The following is a 21,084-nucleotide window of genomic DNA, read 5'->3' on the forward strand; positions in this document are numbered from 1 at the left end:
TGTTTCCATAATTCAGACATTTCCCTAATTAGACCAAGTACAAGATTTCTCATCAGTATGGTTGTCTATTTACAAAGGAACTCCCAAGGGAGTTCTCAATCTGAAGTTGAGGGAGGAGATAGTGAACTTTGTGGTCTTACACACTCTTCTATGGCTCTTTCTTCTCCTTTTCCATCTGCCACTTTCCTAAGCTGTAAGTTAAAGAGTACAGCACAACTTCTACAAGAGACAGGCATTTAATATCATTGCCACTGCTGTCACCCTCTCACAGTAGCACAGAAATCACAAAGAAAACCCCACAAACCACAACCCTGAAGCATGTGGTTAACTAGCTTTCATCTATAGGGTATTCCTGCTACCTACACCAAGTAGTAGCTGCCTCACAGAGGACTGGACTCTGGATTTCAAGACACTGCTGCTCATTTTACCACCTGCCCAGGCAACCCTAATTTAAAGGAAGGGCTCCAAGTGCAGCTCAGCACACTCAACAGCAACAGCTCTTCTGAGGAAGATACATCAACAAGTCACGGAAGTGAGGGAATAACCTCCCAAGTAATTTTAGAATTCAAAAGTTGTAACTTGCACTGAGACAATCCAGCTGCTGTCTGCAAGATGTCAGCTATTGTGTAGGGCGGACTTCATAATAACCTATGGCCTGCAGCTCTCAAGACTCACCATTGTAGGCAGGGCCAGGGAGATTGACTGAAGATTTTATAGTCAGTAGCATCAGACAGACTTAATGACATGGAAAACCCCAGAGAAGGAAAGCAGCAATCAGTCCTGACATTAAACCCTCTGCCTTAGCTTATCTGCAAAAACAATCACTCCAGCTCCTAAGAGATGATAATAAAAAAACCCCAAACCCACAAACCAAAGCCAAAGTTCCAAATCTTTTTACATTACTAAATACTTTAAAGCACTTGTGCAGTTACAGTTTTACTTCAGTCTTGTAACTCTGGAATGCCTTGATTTAAGTGAGAGAGCAGCAAGTGCAAAATAGAGACAATGCCCTTTGCAACCCTCCCCAGCAAAGCTAGGTCAAGAGTATAGAGCTTCAAAGTTCTTACACAGGGAACAGACTGAAAGTACACTGATTAAAAGCTTTTCCTTTTAGCAATGCGTGAAAATGCTGTGAAAGACATCGTTACTTACCGGAAGCAGCAATTGAACTTAATAGATGCTTCCTACAAAAGATACAGCCAATAACATGGAAGACAAGTGTGAATCAACAATTTTATTTTTTCCCCACATACATAAAAAAAGTAAGTGAATGCACAAGACAGCAAGTCAGAGAAAATAAACATATTTACAAGACAGTTAAGATATCAATTTTTTTCCATCTTCAAGATCAAGTCATCACAGATTTTCGTTAATTCATCATTTTCTTTAGTCTGTGGAAGAAAAAAAAGTGAGTTTCAGGTATGTCCAAACTATATTACAGCCTTGTAGCTAGCTGAGTTGCAATAAATCCTGTTTGCCAGTATATGCAATAGAAAGTCCATTTACATGATAGTGGCTCATGCAAATTTATATGTAAAATCCCATCTATTATGCCAAAGGTCACAAGGCATCCTTAGGAGCCTGAGGAAATGAGCCAGAATCCACTACACTGTTTCTGCTTCTTCCACAGGCATTCCCCTAATACCCATAATAAATGGAGACCAACTGATCCAAGGAAACAAAACTTTTGGGACTCAGCCTTTGTTAGGTACACCAAAATTCAAAACATGGACAGTTTAGATTTTAATCTTCTCAAGACAGACTCTGTAAAATGATGCCTTGATACTTTTACTGACATGTGACAATTTCTGGTTTGTAAAACTCCTTAGGGAACAGTTACACCATTTTAGTAAGAACTCTTAAAGTGTTGCTGTATTATGACAAGACCAAACCTAATCCTGTATTAAATGGCTTGTCTCATCTCTCCAGTTACAGGCCAACTGTTTCGTCTGCCTTGCAAACTTCAGCCATAAACCTGAAGACTCTCAAATATGGGTTTTTTCTAAAATAGCAATCTGTCAGCATTATCAATTTTTGAGTCTTCAGTACTGGCAGAGACAACAATGATGCAGCAAAATGAACAGCATGCACTTCCAGCAGTGACTTTTAATCTTCAAAAATCTTATTCCTTTGAAGGGTTCCAACAAAGGATTTGCCTTTACAAAACATTCTAAGACTTCACCTACGCAATATGAAACAATATAAAGTACAAGGATTAATGGCCTGAACAATATTGAAAACTTGAGTCACATACAGTTAAATATGTACTAGTGCTAACAGCTTATAAATCATGTTCATGAACAAGCTGAGCCAGATAGTTATTCAAAATTTACTCCCATATTCTTGCTCTGCTTCATGTGTAACTGTTAATCACCACCTCCTTCAGTAGTTCCAGTAACCTCCTGACATAGGAACCCAGACTGGTTTGGAAACAAACCTTGTGCTCAAAAAAAAAATCTAAACATACATAGAGAAGTCCTGACATGAGAGTTGTGTCTTAGGTCTCAATGCCAATTTCCCAAAGCCTGCCAGGACAGCAGCCATCAAAACCAGCACAGTTAGCAAGACTCCTTCTAGCCCTGATATGAGGGAGTAGATGACCCAATCCAAGGCAAGAGCTTGGAGAGACCCACCCATCATGGTGCTGTGACTGACCTTTTGTTCAAGGCTCCTCTCTAAAGACTGGATCCTCATCTGTTCTTTGCGCAGAGTGGCTTGAAGTGCTGCAGTCTCTGATTTTGCTTTGCTGCGAACCTGGGCAATTTCCTCATTGGCTCTGAAACAGGTGCAAGATGGTGTTTACATCCCCTTCAGACAGCACAGCAGAACTCTCACAGAATCACACTAGATGCTTGTACTTTGGATTAATCACCAAATAAAATATGTTTAAGCTAAGTTTTGGCACTATTGAACCACATTCTACTGCAACTGTGAAAACTATGTATGTCACTCCTGGTCCCTGTTTCTTGGCACAGTACTTACTGCTGCAGCTTTTCCTCAGCATGTGCTTTGAGTGCCTGATATCTCTGCTCCTCTTTTTTAATTCTAGCCAAGTAGTCTTCTGCACATTTCTTCAGAACTTCTTCATTCTGTCCCAAAACCCAAAGAAATTCAGTTAGCTGTTAAAGATAGTAGAGTCTCCCCACTTGACAACTGGGTTATTTGACTACACCTGAGTGGCAATATTTCCTCACTAGAGTAACAGGAACAACTATGAAAACCCACAGGCCTATATGGACTGAACTGCCTCCTTTCAACTATCTTAACTTTGCAAACATTTATTCACCATATTTTCCCCAACACACTATTTAGTAGCAAACTCGTAAAGAAGGTCACTAAAATGACAGTAACTAATTGGTTTTGGTTTTTTTGCTCCATTTTTTTTTAAAATCAGCCTTGCATTAAGTTATAATTGTCACAAGAATAGCCAGAAATCCAATTTCTCCAAAGAACCCATGGAAAGATTCAGGCTTTGGACCCTGATGTAAACAAATCCAACACTAACAGCAAGAAAATTACCTTGGTAGTCACACTATGAACGTATTTTATTAGCTATTGTAGGAATTTGGAACTGTTTGAAACAATTGCTAAGATTCACTAACTGTAGGTCTTGAATTTAGTAACTGTGTTTCCAAGTGATGTGCTAAGGAAAGGGCTTTTGAATTTAGGGTGGGGATGAAGGAAGCCTGACATGTTCCTGAAGAAGAAACTGAAGTTGTAAACAGACAGTATGTCTGTTCCTAAAACCCAGACTACCATGAAACTTCTAATAGGCTAGTATCTGAGTTTTAGTAAACAGGGACATTACAGGATAACTGAATGAAAAAATCTGAAGGCACTTTTTTAAGCACAACTGAATCAATTTTTATGCATTTCATGGAGTAAGAAACCATAGCTGATACTCATTAGCTTCCTACCTCCAGCCTCCGAAGAAGCTGCAGAACAAAGGCTTGACTTTAGCTTTAGAAAAACCCCACAAGCATCTTAGTAGGGAGCACCTAATAACCTATTATTCTGATTTGTAATTGCACATCCTCTTCAGCATCCATTCAATATAATGGAAGGGAAACAAGCTGCTCTTAGGCTGCAGTTGCCACATGAGAGTATCTCTAGAATTAACAAAAAACGTGTTGCAGCAAGAAACAGCTCACCTGTTTGAAGAAACTTTGTTTTCTAAGATATCAATATCTTACTTTAAGTCAGTCACTAGATACAACAAATTAGTTTTTAATGATCTTTAAACAAACAACTTAGCACCTGGTTTTACAGGTAGTCCCTATACTACCTAATTAATGGCTGCTCTAGAAATTTGACCATTTCCTCTCCACTAAATCTCATTTATTTTGTAAGGATATTATCTGCATAAAGTCATCTTACTCTGTGGTAACCCTCTAATGCCTCTTTCTGTTTTTCAAGTCGTTTGAAGAGCTCAGAGAAGGACTTCTCCATAGAGTTCAGATCTGAAATAGCTTGCTGCTTCTCTTCCATCAGCTTCTGTATTTCTTTCCTCGAGATTTCCTTCTGCTTCTGAGCATCCTCTAGAGAAAGTGGAGTTAACCCATGATAGTGATTGCTTTAGCATGAAACCAGTTCTATATTACAGACAGATAATCCCCACACCTTCAACTCTTCCCTTCACAAAGTTTTCAAAACATACCCTCTCCCTTGTGAAAACACCCCCGTCTGTGCTTTTAAGAAGTCTTTGTAGCTTTGTTACATATTACCTCATACCAAACTTAAGGCCATTAAACACCATGACAATGTTCTTGCCTAAAAGCATTTGTTCTCCAGCACTGTAGCCAAAATACTCCACTCAAGTTTACTGTAACAGGAGCCTCGAATGTTGTGATAGATGCAAGGAATCCAAAAGTGTTTTCATTAAACATACACAACAGCTGGAAGATCTGGAGGAGACTGGGATAACAAGTCAGACCAGCACAGCAGACTTCCAGAAGAGGTTTGGGTTAGCACACCCAAGCTATGTTCCCCATGGCCTTAGAGGAGCACAAAAGAGCTGGCACAGATGTGCCTAATTCAGCTTTGAGCTTAGAAAGTGTAACTATATAAGAAGAACTTCACTGGATATCTTTTCTAGCTTTGAAGCCACAAACTAAAGCAAAAGGCCAGATCTGTCAGAAAGAACTTCTAGTGATACCTTGCCACTTAAATGATGTCAGATAATAAACAATTACACACAAAGTGCTGACAACTGGATCTGCCAGTTTTAATAAACCACCAGCTCACACTCCAGTGGAGACTAAGAAAAAGCTGCATTCATACCTGATTCAAAAAGTCACTGTTACCTATCAAGTGATATCGTATCTATGAATATGCATAAAATTGTTAGTCTACCTTGTCTTAAACCTTACACTTATCCTGGAAGCACTTGAAATATTAATGTCAGAGGTGAAAGAGTACTAACTTCATTTAGTAACATTAGGCTAAGCAGGCCCCAGCCCCCCAGGGCACTCAAAGTGTAAATATGGAACTTACCCATAATTTGTGTTATTGTCTGTTCAAATTCAGCAACTATTTTTCTAAAAACCATGAAAAAGAAAAGTTGAACATAAGTTAGAAAAAGCATCTGGAATAATTAAGTAGATCTAAAATTCAGGACAGATTCATACCCCATTTCCTTGTATTCCATGTGAAGCTTATTATACTTCTCATTCCATTTCTGAATCTCCAGCTCTTTCTCTTGAACCTTTAAGGGTGAAAAGGTAAGCCTTTACTTTTTGCACAAAAAGAGATAAAAGATTTGATACTAAAAACAATCTAAAAGGGCAGCTTGGGTATGTATACTTTTACCTTAATACAGAGAGAGAAATAAGTCCTAATTGCTTAACAGAATCAAAACTGTTTAATTACAAACTTGACTCAAATAGAATTTAGATTAATACACAGATTTTGCATATATGATTCCCAGCACATTGCCAGTACCTCTTTAAGTGGCGAGATCAGAGCCAACTCAGCCAACCAAACTCTTGGCTACTCTAACTCAGTGTCTGCGTAGATAACTATAATTTCTGAGAGAACACAATGGGCCAAGGAACGTTTTCTAAAGTGACACACATTTCCCTCTTATTTACAGGGCAAACAAAAAAAACACTTCACAAAACTGCTAATATTAACACCTGAGAGAACAAATACCAGAAGCCTGTTCAAGATCAAACTGCTGTTTGCAGTAACTTATATTCAACACTCAATTAGGGAACATGGAAAGGGGAGTATTAAAAGATGCCTCAATTCATCTGAGAATAATGATACCTATTGCATATCAGCTAAACTAAAGCAGACCTCACAGTAACAGAATTAAGCAGCACAAATACTCTTTGCTAAACACTTTGTGCAGGCTCCATAACAAAGACTTCAGGACAAAGTTATGTTTAACTGTAACACAGCTGACTGCACTTTGCAAAGCCTTCAAATACAAGAGGCTCAAAATACATAAAATAACCTGGAATTTAAAAAAAAAAAGTGAAAGCACATGATTATTGCTACTTTTGTCACAAAACTACATAGTAAATTGTAGTACACTGATTTTTCAGTATTTATTTTATCGCAATATATTTAAAATCAGATTGCTCTATTTCAGGTGACAGGAAGCAGACACTAGCGAAAAAAGAATGTACAAACTATTAAGAGTAGCAATAGCCAAGCTAGAAAAAAAATGTTACAAAAGCAAAAGTACGTGAAGATGGAAACAAGTTAGAAACTCGCACTTGCAAGTTCAAAAAAGGGTTCAGTAGACCCCAAAAAAGCAAGCTTCCCTAAGTGCTGTGTTTGCTCCAAAGGAAAACAGGTTTTCACTTTCCTCCTACTCCTGCATTGTTTCACAGATGAAAAAAAAATAGCTAAAATTAATCTGTCTTCCTTTCAGGTTGATATTGTAATTCCAGACCTTTTCATTTAAGTGACACAGCTGGAGTCATCCAGTCACACCTACAACAGTGTTTGCAGATTTAAAGTAGTTCTTTCCAACACAAAAGAGCAGCGCTCTTAAGATGTTACAAGCCTTACTCCTGCCACTATATAGATTCTTTGTTTTAGATCAATGTACTAAAAGCTGCCCCATCAAAGCCACATTTGTTTTCCTGTACTAGACAGTATGCTGAGTGTAAGTCACCTCTTGAATGACAGAAAGTAAAAGTTATTCCTAGAAAACCCATTCTCTCTGTAGTCTAAAACAAAAGAAGAACTTAAGCAGCAAATAATCACAAGTCATCTTTGTTTGGCACCCCCAGTGCCCCTGCCTGCCGTACAGCAGTCAGGAATTTGGAAAGCTTCATTTTTTTCTGAAGTGATACAATTAGCTTTAAGGAGATTTATGCTTAAATACTCCTCTTACATTATTTAGTGTTTGTAAGGTTACATAACTCAGAAGTCATAATGATTCAAGGACTCAAATTGTTGAATTGAGTGGATATGTGAGTCTTCTTGCATCAATCAGAAGATAGGCTTTTAAAGGCAATTTCTGTAATCAGAGAACAGGCTTAAAACCTCACCAATTATTTCTTCCCTCCTTCACTAATGCCCTTTCTCGGGAGTGAGCTCCAGACCTCACCTTCACTTTATTAGCTGGACATACTGTTGTGCATTCACATCCCACAAGAAAAGAATTGATAATAGCACTGAACTGGCACTACAGTTTTATCTTGTTTCAGGGAAACTACATATGTCACTCTCTTCCACTGGCATGAAAATGTATTTCCTGCCTCTTGAATAAGAAGTACCCAGATCACTGATATTAAGCCTAACTATCCCATCTAACAGCATGTGCCTTTTAATAGTCACCAGATAGATCTAAGGCAGAACCTGACTAATAATGAAGTTTGTACTATTCCCTTAAGCGCTAGCTCTAAAGAGTTCTATACCTATAGCACCCATCAAGTCCACAGCAAGCTTTCCATAACGAGATACTTATGTCAAGTATAACAAAAAAACTGCAAAGCAGAGATTTATCCCAGATAATCCAAACAAAAGGACCTTCCAAGGCTATGCCAAGTCCTGCTTTGGAAGGGCCAGCATACCTCTCTCTTCACCACTTCAACAGCTGCATCCATGTCTTTTTGGCTGTACTTCAGCACATCTATAATAGCATCCACTGCAGCATTTGTAGAAGTGGCAAAAGGGACTGGAGGAACATCACTACTCAGGGAGTCTGGAATTAGGGGACCAGCATCCTGTATAGAAAAGAAAAGTGCAAAGTTTCAACAGATTCCTATTGTCATATCACTGATTAGGTGTACACACGTTATTCAATGCCAGGTCAACATATCTCACTTAAACACACAAGAGACCTCCAGAACTTTGTTAGCATAAAATTCTCTTACTTTGAAATTGACCATACAGCTCTAAGAAATACCTACAAGGCAGAACCAGAACTGCTATCCACTAATTACAGCTATCAGAAACAAAGCAGATGACACCATGCTGTTCCTCGCAAGTGAAAAAGAGACCATTTCAGGATGAGCTGCTGCGGGCAGATCTGTTCAAACTATAAACCATAGCTGCAAGAACATCCAGTTAAACCTGCTTTTCATCCCGCCAGTGCAATTACAACACAAAGCTTGTCTTTTGTAGCTTGACTTGCATTAAAAAAGACTGCTTGACCAGAGTATTCTTAAAAACAGCTCAAATTCCATTAGACCATGTGCAATGGCATCAGTTTCCACAAATACTTTTAATACTTAAAGTTTCCATCACAAAGTTCAACTTTGATATAAATGAGTATCCAACCTGGTTTAAAACAACAGTTTAAATAAATATTTATCACACTCTGCAATCCCTATAATATCTGCATAAGTCTTAAATCCAGAACCTAGGCTATCCTTTTCCCAAACTATCAACATGAAACCTGATAGCATTCCAGACACCCTTACAGAAGTTGTAAATGTCCCCAGAAGATCAAGTCCTTTTGGTTTTTCTTCACTCTGAAGACTCACTAAAGGCTTTCCAGCTTCCTCAACCAAGTTACTTAAATCAGCAACAGGACTAAAAATGAACAAACATAACACCATTAAATTCAAGTGCTGACTTTCTTTGCAAAACTCTTGTACCAGCAGCAGTCTGCCCAGCAGGGCCTGGGCAGATTGTCCCCCTGTGCCCAGCACTGGTGAAGAAGCTACACCTTGAATCCTGTTTTCAAGTTTCAGGCATCTCACTATAAGCTCATTGAGCTGCTGGAGCATGTGCAGAGAAGGGCACAGAGCTGGGGAAGGGTCTGGAGCACCAAGTCTAATGAGGAGCAACTGAGGGGGCTCAGCCTGGAAAAAAAAGGAGACTCAGGGGGACCTTCTCACTCCCTACAACCTGAGGAGAGTTTGTAGTGATGGGGGGGTTAGTCTCCCAAGGAAAAAGTCTGGATGAAACAGCCTCAAACTGCACCAGGGGAGGTTTAGATAGGATATTAGGGGAACTTCCTTCACTGAAAGGGTAGTCAAGCACTGGAACAGGGAACTCACCAGACCTGAAGGTATTTATAAGATGTGTGGATGTGGCACTTGGGGACACAGTTCAGTGGTGGACTCCCCAGTGCTGGGTTAACTGCCAGACTTGACAATCTGAAAGGTCTTTTGCAAGCTGAACAACTCTAATTTTATGTACTAAGTCAATACCTACCCAGGCTGAGATGGAGCTGCCACGATACTCTCACTTGACTCAATAGTACCACAAATTGGTTTTCTTGGACTGTCTCTCAACAGAGGGTCAAACTTCAAATACAGTGACTGTTTTCTCAAGGCTGATTCTTTGAACTGAAGGGAAAGAGGCATAAACTGGCAGATCTGCTGCTTCAGAGCACAACACACACATCCCACCCACACACAAATAATCCTCTGAAGAGTGGGTGAGCCTATTCTTCAGTGGCCAGAGCACTGTTCTCAGGAGGAAAATTACATAAGAGAACTCTGTGCCCACATGCTTAAGTCCTTATGTAATATCAAGAGAATTCAGACACAATCAAAAGGGCAAACATTAACAAACTATTCCAAACCAGAAGACACTGAGAGGGAAGGGTAGTATTATAAGCTGAAAAAGCAGTGTATGCCATTTTCTCTTTGTTCATAAAATAATGACAAACACAGCATGATCAAAACAATTTCAATTCAGTGCATTCACTGTTCAGAGATACTCTTATTCTAGACCCAAACAGAAGAAAGAATAACTAAGCTGAACTGATTAAAACATGACAAGCCTCACTTAGAAACAAATTTCCTGAAACTGGCCATAAAGCAAAAGAGCTTAGAAAAAAAATGTTTTTGAAACAATGATCCTGCACTTTTAAAGCCTCATGTTCTAGCAGTTTTGGCCAGAAGTGAAACATCATTCACCTCAGTTTCACTGCCATTAAAGAAAAACAGCACCTCTGCACACTGACAGCCAGAGATCTTTGATTTTTAGTTGAATTACTTATAACTACATTGCCTTGCACCAGCAACCCCTACACAGCCTTGTCACTGCATTCCTTTGGAACAGATGACAAATTCTGTGGACAATTCAAAGTGAAGTTAATTCATGAAAACATTTAAGGCTTGACACTTCCATCTTTGCTTTCCTCTCCACACTGCCGGGAAGGCAAACAAAATAGTTAATGTCATACTTACTGATGAAGACCCAAACTGTTCCAGATAGTCTATGCCCATTCCAAAAACTGGAAAAGGAGGAAACAATACAGTGAAGATGCAATACTGCCAAATTGTCCTACCACAGACAGAAATAAACACATGTGTATAAAACAAAACAAAACAAAAAAACAACCCTGTTCTCATTCTCATGACTTCTAGCTCTTCATTTGTTCACAATACAGTCTTTCTACCCAGACCTGAAAAACACAAAGATTTTTAAGCTATGCAAACTTACAACTTGAATTTGTTCCCAAATACGTGTAAGAATATGCAGGACTAAAAACACATTTGAAGAAGTTCTGTTGTCCTATGGTTAAAGTGACAAGCACACTCACATATTCTGTTACACACAATGTCCCATGGAAAAGCAAGATGGTCAATCTCACCATTAAAATCAGCACATAGCTCAGATTTGAAGGGTGAAGTTATAACCATTTCCCAATACAGTGACTCCACTCCAGTATGAAGCTAAGTGACAGACAGCACTGCAGTCAGACCATTTGCTCATCCTTCCACACAGTGCTCCCACCAGGAATAATCCATCCAAGTGGTTGAGCCACAGCTACGTAAGGAAGTTCTCAAGACAAGCATACTTGTCAGGAAGTTCATTCACACTGCAATATGAAACCAGCAGTGCTGAGGCCTGCAGTAACCTACAGGCTCACAAACACCTGTAGAGCTCTTGAGCTCCCAATTTACAAAGTTTTTAACACCAGAAATTATTTTACAGGAACAATTTTTCAGCACAGAAACTGTCACAAACTCTAAAAAAGATAGTTTTTGTACCAGCCTAAACTCCATCCTCACAGGCTGCTGAATTCTAATGGCCAGCTTTTTGAACTTAGGCTTAGATACATTGCCCAACACTGTTAGTCACTGGGGTTCTGGAGTCCTTTCAGAAGGGCAGAATGAGAGAAAAAAAAAATAACTAGAATCCATAATAAAACTTTAGAAAAAAAAATATATACATTATTGAAAAAAACATATTTTCAGTCTGTCTAAAAGAAATGCTCTTACCTTCCGATGATGGCCTGAAGAGCTCTTCAGGTTCAGCATTAGCTGTCTCATCTGCTGTTACTTCAGTTTTGGGGGAACTAGGCTTAATTTCTTCTGCAGACACTGACTTTTCTCCACTGTCAGTGGAAACCAAATTATCTTGAGACGGGGCAGCATTAGCTGGAGACATTTTAGATGGGCTAATTTCTTTCTCCTGTTAAGAAAAACAAAATCCGTTCAATTGTTAAAATAATTATTTAAAAATGCAGTGGAAATTATTTTAATTGTCAAATTGGTTTGTCAAACTAACTGGGCAGCTAATACAATAAAACAAAAATTCATAGACAAAAAAATTAAACTACCAACACTGAGCATAGCTCAGGAGCCACTTTTCTAGAGTCCACACCCTTTTGTTTGTCCTTATATGCAATTGCTAATCAAAAAAGACACTAAACACAAAGGTACCAATTTGGCTGTCTCTGATGTTACCTTCAAAACACAGGTCTGCACAGCTGACATTCCTTCTAGAGCTGCTGAAGATGCACAAACCCACAATTCTTAGACAAAATATCAAAACGAGGTTTCACAAGATTATATCACTAGGACAGAGAACTCTGTTCCATGGAACAACTTGGTAAGAACTGGCTATCTTTCCTATACCTTACCACTTCTCTTTTTCTTGCAAGTTCAGCTTCTGCTTGAACTCCTGGCTTCTCTTCTCGAGCTTTTGGCAAGTCTTCTACCACACTCTGCTCAACAACTTCCCTAAAGAAAAGAAACAAACAAACAGAATTAAAAAAACCCCCAGTATTTATGCCACACAGTTCAAATTCTGTATAACCAGATGAACAGAACAAAGGTAACTTCTTTGAGAGATTCTACTGCCACAGCACAGGAAGCTTTAGAGGATGGAGATGTAAACCGACTGTCTCATCTGGTAACAACTTATGTGACAGAAAGCTCTCCCTCCATCAGAAGCAGTGTTTCCTGGGAAGCAGAAAGTCCCAGCAGCACCTCTTATTTCTATTCACCAAACACTGCACTTATTTCCATTTGTTAGGCTCATTGCTTTTTTAAAGTTCAAGATGTGCTCTTTGTTTAATTAAGAACAGACTTACAAGTAGCCTGCTCCTCTTTCCAAGGCAATGCTGTGATTATTGGTGTGAACTTCATTAGAGAAGTCCAATACTCCACTTGTGCTGTCAGAAGTAAGTAAACTTTTCACCTTGGTAAACAGTAACCAATCATGTTACACAGGGTGTAAGAGTGCAAACATTTCTGCCAAATGAACAATTTGTGCCAGTCTAGTTCTGGAAAGCACCTGACTGTCTATAGAAACATTAATAACTAGCCTTTCTAGGAAAGGTAACAACATATTCCATCCTCAAATAAAGTCTTTGTGCTGCCAGAAAATTGCAGCTTCAGAGCCAGGTGTTTTTACTGGAGATAGCACTTAGATATCAAGAACATCCAGGGAAGAAACAGCACCTCAGAGTTCAGCAGAGAACAAAACTGCCTGATCCCTTCCCAAGTTGCACCAAGTTGCCTACTTCCCTGTTTTATTTAAAGACAGTAGCAATGACCTGATTCTCCACATTTTCATCTTGGAGGAGTGGGGAAGGCACCACTTGAATAATGCTCTCTCCAATTCTCCCAGACTTAAGAACACCTTTTGCCTAAAGCTAGTCATCTCAGGAGTTTCCCCAATTAAGATCTTTGCTGTCACAACATAATTGTGTTAGAGATTACAACAGACTCTGCCTAGGAGAGATGCAGTCTGAGCAGCAGGAATGGACTAGTATGAGATACTATCTAACTTTCCTCACATGAATTCAAGGTGCTTCTGCACTCAGCTACAGATTCACTTACACATTTCTGGGTTCTTCTTTCTCAAGAGTTTCAAAGGTATTTGGCCTGTTATCCTGCTCCACTGGAAGAGGTTCCCTTCTTGGTGAGGTCCTCTCCTGTTCCTCTGGCAGGTGAACTTTCTGGGGGCTGGGTTTAGAACGCTTGGGTGAAGTGGAAATTTTAGAGCCTCCTCCAAACGGATTAAAGTTTGGATCATCAAGTTTGTCCCAGTCAAACTTATAGGATGCTTTAGGAAGAGGGATTTCATCTTCCACGTTACTTTTATTTTGCACTTCAGTATTCTCCGGTTTTGTTTTGGAAATAGGAATTTTTTTGGAAGGTGGCTTAATTCCAGGTCTTTTACCTAGTTTCTTAGGAGGTGGTTTTCTAGCAGTGGTATTATCAAAGTCAAATTCCAGTTTCACTGGTCCAGCCTTGGTGATATCAGGCTTTTCTGCAGGTTTCCCACTGGAGACACCCAGCTCTTCATCAGGCTTTGACTCTTGTGCAGAGGATTTTTCTGCTACCGAAATGTTCTGAGGCTTTGATTCCTCAGTTTTAGAAGAGTTACTTACATCAGAACTGCTGGGCCCTAAGTTACCAGGTGACTGTAGAGAAGGTGTAGGTGCATCTGCTAACACCACTGAATTATCAGTTTGGCTTGCATCTGTGGAAGCAGATTTCACAGACTGCTCAGAGTCATCAATTGCTTGCTCAGGGGACAGTTTGGATGTGTTAGACTCCAGCTCACTCCGTGCAGATTCTTTTTCAGAGATGGGAGCCTTGTCTTCACTTAAACACTCTGTACTTGCTGTGGTTGAAGCAAAAGTAACTGCATTGTCCCGCAGAAGAGAATCATGACTTTTCTCAGTAGTTTTCTCAGGGCTGCTGGATACTTTTACAGGTGACTTTTGCAGATTTCCAGGAGAATGAGGCAACTGTATTGAACTTTGAAAAGGATTGATGTCATTTAAGTTATCAAAATCAAGATTGTAGGAACCTCGACTCTTCACTGGCATCTCATCATCTGGGTAAGGAGCCACGCTGACCTTCTCTGGCATTTGTGTATTGTTTGTTTCAGCTTCAGTCTTTTGTTGACATGTGCTGCATTGGAAAAAAAAAAGAAAAAAAGACAACATAGTTACTTTGCTGGCATAGTTTGAAATTATCTTTAGAAAGATTTGCAAAGTAGCTTCGTATGGTCAGAGTAAACTGTTTTTGGTTTTTTTTTTTTTCAGTAAGTCAGCTGACAGCAAAATGTAACAGCAAGACTTCAGTTGTCACCTAAACAGTCAAGGCTTATGAGCTCGGGTACACATGAAACCTAGGGAGATCAACCCTAGAAGTTAGTGTTCTACACAGCCTTGCTACCTTATGCCAGTCATCCCTGGAGACTGCTCTACTCACCACAGCATTTGGACACTGCCCTTTCACGAGGCACTGAAACACACATTGCTAAGGAGGAGTTATTCACCATCAGCAGCTCAAACACAAGCACAACTTGTGGTACCATCTTCATGCAGATTCATCTGAGTCATGACAGACTCAAGTCTGGGACAAAACCAAGTCATGATTCAGGTTCTCCCACACTAGTCATTACTCTGTCTGGACATTCTGGCAAATATTTTCCCCCCTGTAGGTATGCACCAGCACTTGATTTTTGAGGGCCTACATACAAAAACAGAACCTGGACTTCAGGCACTCTAAATTCTGTACAACAGCAGATCTGAAGAGCAGAGTGATATATAAGAAAACACTTGTCCAGTAAGAGAAAGGTAAGATTTTCTAACAAAAGACACAGTTTAAAGAGTTTGTGTACTCACTATCGCTGAGTATTCTACAAGTTATTGTTCTCTATTTTATTTCCCCAAACTGTACACAACTTCTGAAAGCTCAGCCTCAGACTACAGAGAGTTAAGCCATTACTTCCTGAAAGAGGATTTCCTCCCATTGTTTTGTCCCTCCATAAAGTTATTATTTCTATGTGCCATCCTTATCTGCTGCAGAACAGAACATGATTAAAAGCCACTCACTAAAAACTCCACTTTGATAAACTCGAAAGCAGAGGCAGGAGGTAAGAGCTGCAGAAGTTGTTCTCACCCGGTTTGAGCGCCTCTTCCCGGCAACAGCTCAGCCCCAGGCTCGGACTACTCCGGTCCCTCCCACTCCCCTTCAGTGTTTAACCAAATAAGTGCCAGTCGGCAGCGAGACACCTGCTTGGAACGTCAATCACTTGTGACGAGTCAAACGTGACCCCGTTCAGCAACACGGAGCCTTTTCACATGTTTGTTACAAACAAATTCTCACGTTTTAAAACTAGGGAGGACATGTTCAGCACAAGCAGTGCATTGATACAATCATGCCCTAACTAAAACAACTGAGTGCTGATCCTTTAAACTCGCTTGAACTTTATAAGTACTAAATCTTTGTTTATTTGTGCAAGCAATGAGTTCGGGGCATGAATACCATTACATGATTTAATTGTGGTGGTTAGTTCAGAAATAGCTTTCTGAACTAGACTGTACATGGAAATAAACAGTTGAAGAAAATATATACACTTAAAGAACATTTAAGTATTGCCACCTTTTTCCCCTTCCCACCCTCCCAACAACAAAAACAGGGATCAAATGAAAGTATTGGGTCGTTAAAAACAAACAAAAAGGTGTGTTTGCTTGCAAAAGGCAAAACTAAGAACTGAGACTTCTTGCTGGTGGGAATTACAGGCGTCAGATGTCTGTGCTAGTTTAAAGGGGGACTAAAAATCGGTAAGAAAAAATTGCATTTAATATTGTCACCCCCAAACTGAAACATTCCAGATTTTATGCTCTTCTCCAAACAGCTACTATGAGCCACTTTGAGACTCAGGCTGCTAGACTATAAAGGCACAAACATGTTTACACTTGTGACTGATGTTATATTCACTTTGTGTTGCTAGATTAAAGAAAATCTTAATACTCCCTGACTCAAGGTGTCAATTCAAGCTAACCCTTCAGAAGATTTATCTCTTTAGATTTTACCCCTCGAGATACAACAGTACTTAACATACAAGATATGTTAACACTTAGCTTCAGAATAGTTGTATTCTCACACGAAAACCTTACATAGAGAATACAAAACTGTTTCTTGCAGTATCTCTTGTCAAGCTATTTACCCATACCATAAGTTACCTTAATGAAATCAGTTACAGAGGAGTTAGAAAAAGCATACAATAATTAACATTACAATCAAGATAAAATTTTCTTAAAAAGTAATGACAGTTATTTTTGAAAAAGTTCATGCATCAGTCAGTATTAATTTCGGTCCTCTTGCACAGTTTACATCTTGCTGTAGAAGAGAAAATTATACTTTAACTATATCGGTTTAAAAAAGGGAAAGTTAACTTGAGCATGTCCCACATGGGTAACACAGCAAGTGGATTCACTACTCACTCAGCATCAGAGGCTGCAAATAAAAGATCATCTGCCACATCTTCACAGCAGTTGTCAAGTGCAAAAGCAGTCTGAAGTTTGTCTGCCATAGCAGGACTCAGGATTTTTCGAGTGTGAGGATCTCTTTGAGGAGTTTGAAAGGTTACCTTTAAGACAGGGGTGGAGAAGAAAAAGGAAAAACATGAACACAGTATTTTTCAAGCACCAAGTAGCACATGCCTTCAGTAGCAGAGGCCATAGAAGGAGAAAGAAAAAAAAGAATACAAAACCCAAAGTTCACCTTCATCGCTTTTCCCACACTTTTTGGTGGCAAGTTTTCCTTCTGGGACAGGCGAAGAATCGAAGGTCTCCCTGTCGGTTCCGGCAGCACAAAGAAAAAGCCACAGTCTTCCGCTGTTAAATCATCCTTCATGCTTCCTCCATTTTCTCCATTTTCTGCATTTAAAATCTGCAGACTCATTCTAGAACATCAACACACACAGCAGCGCAGCATGAATGAGAGGGTGTGGTCAGCCAGATGCACTTTGAGATAATGGAAGAGGTTGGCAGCCTGGCACTGACTAGCCAAGACTGCTAACAGCTTCAAAGGGAAAGTTGGAAGCCATGGAAAGTCTTCACAGGGAAAGGTCTATCTCAGAAAACTCTGAAGTATCTAAAAGCAGCAGTGCACAGCCCCTCTGCTTTTGGTAGGGGCTTGAGGAGCTAACTGTTGATATTTTGCCTTCCACAGCTCACATTCCAGCCTTACTAATTAAGCCGCCTGTTCTTTAAAGGGAGATCTGTCACCTGCAATGCCTCCTCATTCCCAACCCCTTCAGCCAGTGACATACAGCCCTGCCTCTTGTACCAGGGCATCCAGCTAAGCCACACAACTGCTCCTGCAAGGGGCAGAGGAGACAGATGACAATCATCTCTCTGTTTACTCACATGGTCTCATTACTACACTGTACACCAGCAAACAGCAGAAACACATTTGGTTAGTTAGGGTGTGTTTGGGATCAGTGCCCTGAATCAAATTAGGCTCTTCCTGCACTGTCTAAGCATATGCTGCTCTTGTAAAGGACATGGTACTTAGGAATCCTTTGCAGCACAGCCCTTATTGGTATGCAAATCTGAGAAAAATCATTGTTAGTAATATTTCTGAAATATTGTTCTTACACTGGACATGCACAAGCTTTAGCAAATTGTTAAATATTGATCTAATTGTACTAGTGTGAAGGATTTGAAACTAAAGCCGGGGCTGTAACTAAGATTAAGGATGAAAATAAATTAGAAATAGAGAAAAAGCACATTAAAAATATACCAGGCAAGCCACCATGCTGTAAGTACTTGAACTGTGCCTGCTTTTTATTCCCATTGGAGCCTCTGCCCTTCTTAAAGGTATAATGCTAACACTCAGTGATGCACAGCTGTTTTTGAAAAAAAGAGACAGACAGGAGGTAAGGCAAGGAGGTTCTAAGCACAGTCACTGTCCATAATGGATGACACCTAAGTGCAGTTATTTATCTGAAAAACTGCTGTCAATGCAATTTATTTTATAAGAGCAGATGTATTATCTTTTATCACCTGTGCAAGATAACCAGGGTCAAGTGGAAGACACATCAGCTTTCTGCAATGTGTAACCATTCTCAGTGATCTCAAATCTTGATTTGACCAAACATGCAATCCTTAGCCTGTTTTTCATCATATATTCAGGATTAATCTAGAAAATCAGCTGAGGAAGACTACATATGGTTGTTTTCAGTGTCATAAAGAGGTAACAAGAACACTTGTAACACTGAAAATTTCAAGTCATGTTTTCAATCTCCTTGCCCCTATGTATTTAAATTTCTGTACACAAGCCTCCAAACACTTCTCCACTCCTACATTAATCCTTATGGGAAAATTTGCTTCCTACTCCCCACAGAACTCAGCTGCTTTGTCTACAAGCCTGACAGCAGCACTTTTAATCAGCAATGGAATGCAAACAATAGCTGCAGAAGCAATGGCATGCAAAGCATGCCTGTATTAGCTATTTCTTCATTCCTTCCTTATTCATCATATTAATGCTTCAGCTCAGGTGATTTTTTTGTATTAAGTATTTTTACATTAACCACTTGTAGAACTTGAAGTGAACTTCATTGCTTTCCTTTATTCCAAACTAAAATTGAGACAACAGATTAAGTGAATCTTTACAAACTGTATTTTTTACTGTAATTACTTTATAAACAAGCCTAGGACATGGTAAAGTTGTCAACACCTTCTAAAACAAGCTCCATAAGCAGGGGAGGTTTGTTGGGAGACCTTTTCAGCTTTGTCATTGAGCTACTTGTGCACCATTGCTAAACCAAATAAATTGACACCATAAACATATATCGCTTCAGATATTAAATCTAAAAGTCAAATTTCTTTCTAGAATTAAAATGTTAATAGTAATTAATCATTTTATTTTAAAAGTTTGCAGTCAAGATTTGATCTAAATTGTATTCCACAAGTTCATTAGCTAGTAGCTGTGATAAAGTGAAAGGGAAGGGGCAGCCTTATTCATGTCTTTGTTTAAAGTGCTCAGCATCCAAAGCACACAAGTATTATGAAAGGCAGGTTTTCCCACTATAGCAAAACGAAGCTCAAGGCCAGGCTGGATGGGGCTTGGAGCAGCCTGGTCTGTTGGAAGGTGTCCATGTCCCTGGGAGGGAGGTTGGAACTAGATGATATTCAAGGTCCCTTTCAACCCAAACTTTTTCATGGATCTATCCAAGTTCACAAAAATGAAAACGTTCCTTGTTTTAGAGGAATATTTACGTGGGCACATGGAGGAACCTGCCATTCTACAATTAAGAATCAACATAAATTCAATGACATGACAACAGATAATTAATCCTCAGTTATCTATCATTTGTAAAGTGCTTCAGGTAACCTGTTGCTTCACAAATACTGGGACACGATATCCAAAACACCAACGTGGTCTCAAATGCCTGAAAAGCCACTGAACATGCAGGGCAGGGATGGAATTTTTTCTACTTTATTATCCTTCTGAACTCCTCCAGCAGCAGAGATGCAGAGCACTCACTCATGGCAAAGCAAGTAAGTATGTGCCGTGAATATTTCCACACAAACTGACACATAGCTGATTGATATATATATATTTATTTTAGTGCAAATATCTCACTTCCGAACAAATAAACACTCTCCCGAGAAGCAGCTCCCTCATAATCACCTTCCCCTGACTGCAGAGGAGAAGCAGCAAGGCCGGGGAAGGGCTTTTCAGGAGCTCCATCCCTGCCTATCCAGGCACCGAGACGTGTTTTAAATCAAACACACCCCCCCTCCCCCCAAAACCCAAACCCAACCCCGACCCCGCCTCAGTCCGTCTTTATTCCTGACTCACCCCGGGTTCCCCATCAACCCCATATCATCCCTAAAACACACAGAGATGCTCCCAAGAGCCTCACCTCACCCCCGACTTCAGTGGGGCGGAGCACCTGAGCTCTACCCCTGAGCTCCTACCATTACCCCCAAATTCCTGCCTTCTCTTTATCCTTAAACTGACAGAAATAATCCTCAAATGTCTCAATCTGAAGCCCACGGAAGTACCCCTGACACCCCTGCACAAGGAGGTATCCCCAGTCCCACACCCCAAGCACGAATTTCACTAAGGGGTCCCTAAGATCCCCAAACACCACACTACCCCAAGCCATCCCACTCAGTCCCCCAATTAAACACAAACCATCTCAAGCTCCGAGGGGTCACCAAGCCTCCTCCCAACCTAACAGAGCAACCCCAGAGCTCCCCCACCTCAGCACTCCAGGGTCACAGAAAGGCCCCCAAACCCAAGCTCCCAAAGGGGCCCCTCAGCTCACCCCTATAGTACTCCAAGCTCCCAGAGCGGTCCCCGAGCCCTCCAATCTCACGAAGAGGCCCCGACGCAGCCCCTCCCAGCCCCACACTGCCTCAAGCCTATAGAGCCCGAGCCCATCCCCCATCCCCCCCCCCCCCCCCCCCACTCACAGAGGGATCACCGAGCCTCCTGCAGCACCCAATCTCACAAAGGGATACCAAAACGCTTCGCCCCAGCCTCACACCACCTTACAGCGGGGTCCCCAAGCCCCCGTACCTGCCGGCAGTTCCCGGGACGAGCCCTGAGGGCGCTCAGCTGAGGCGGCGCACACTGCACTCACCACCGGCCACAACTCCTCGGCCGCCGCCAC

At 40.5% G+C, this 21,084-nt stretch overlaps 1 protein-coding gene across 1 annotated transcript; it reads right to left on the minus strand.

Moving 5' to 3' along the window:
• Window positions 1-1,219: 1,219 nt before the first annotated feature.
• On the minus strand, window positions 1,220-21,084 carry TACC3 (transforming acidic coiled-coil containing protein 3). Its single transcript, XM_066185309.1, has 16 exons — window positions 20,991-21,084; window positions 17,178-17,358; window positions 16,898-17,043; window positions 13,491-14,573; window positions 12,287-12,386; window positions 11,643-11,835; window positions 10,605-10,651; window positions 9,622-9,755; window positions 8,883-8,994; window positions 8,031-8,183; window positions 5,628-5,704; window positions 5,494-5,537; window positions 4,378-4,538; window positions 2,983-3,089; window positions 2,656-2,776; window positions 1,220-1,391 (listed from the first exon to the last, which is right to left on the minus strand). Exons 2-16 carry the CDS (start codon window positions 17,355-17,357, stop codon window positions 1,326-1,328), a joined length of 2,724 nt encoding a protein of 907 aa, XP_066041406.1. The 5' UTR covers window position 17,358; window positions 20,991-21,084; the 3' UTR covers window positions 1,220-1,325.

The sequence above is a fragment of the Chamaea fasciata genome, unplaced genomic scaffold, assembly GCF_029207755.1.
Source record: "Chamaea fasciata isolate MVZ Bird 193981 ecotype frontalis unplaced genomic scaffold, bChaFas1.0.hap1 SCAF_6, whole genome shotgun sequence".
Lineage (NCBI taxonomy): Eukaryota > Metazoa > Chordata > Aves > Passeriformes > Sylviidae > Chamaea > Chamaea fasciata.

Bases quoted from the DNA above. Each gene is read 5' to 3' on its own strand.
- TACC3 (XM_066185309.1), bottom strand. From the start codon at position 17,357: ATGAGTCTGCAGATTTTAAATGCAGAAAATGGAGAAAATGGAGGAAGC. The intron at 17,044-17,177 runs GTGAACTTTGGG...CCTGTCTTAAAG, and splicing joins GTGTGGGAAAAGCGATGAAG to GTAACCTTTCAAACTCCTCA. The intron at 12,387-13,490 runs GTAAGTGAATCT...TCTTTTCTTTAG, and splicing joins AAAGAAGAACCCAGAAATGT to GGAAGTTGTTGAGCAGAGTG.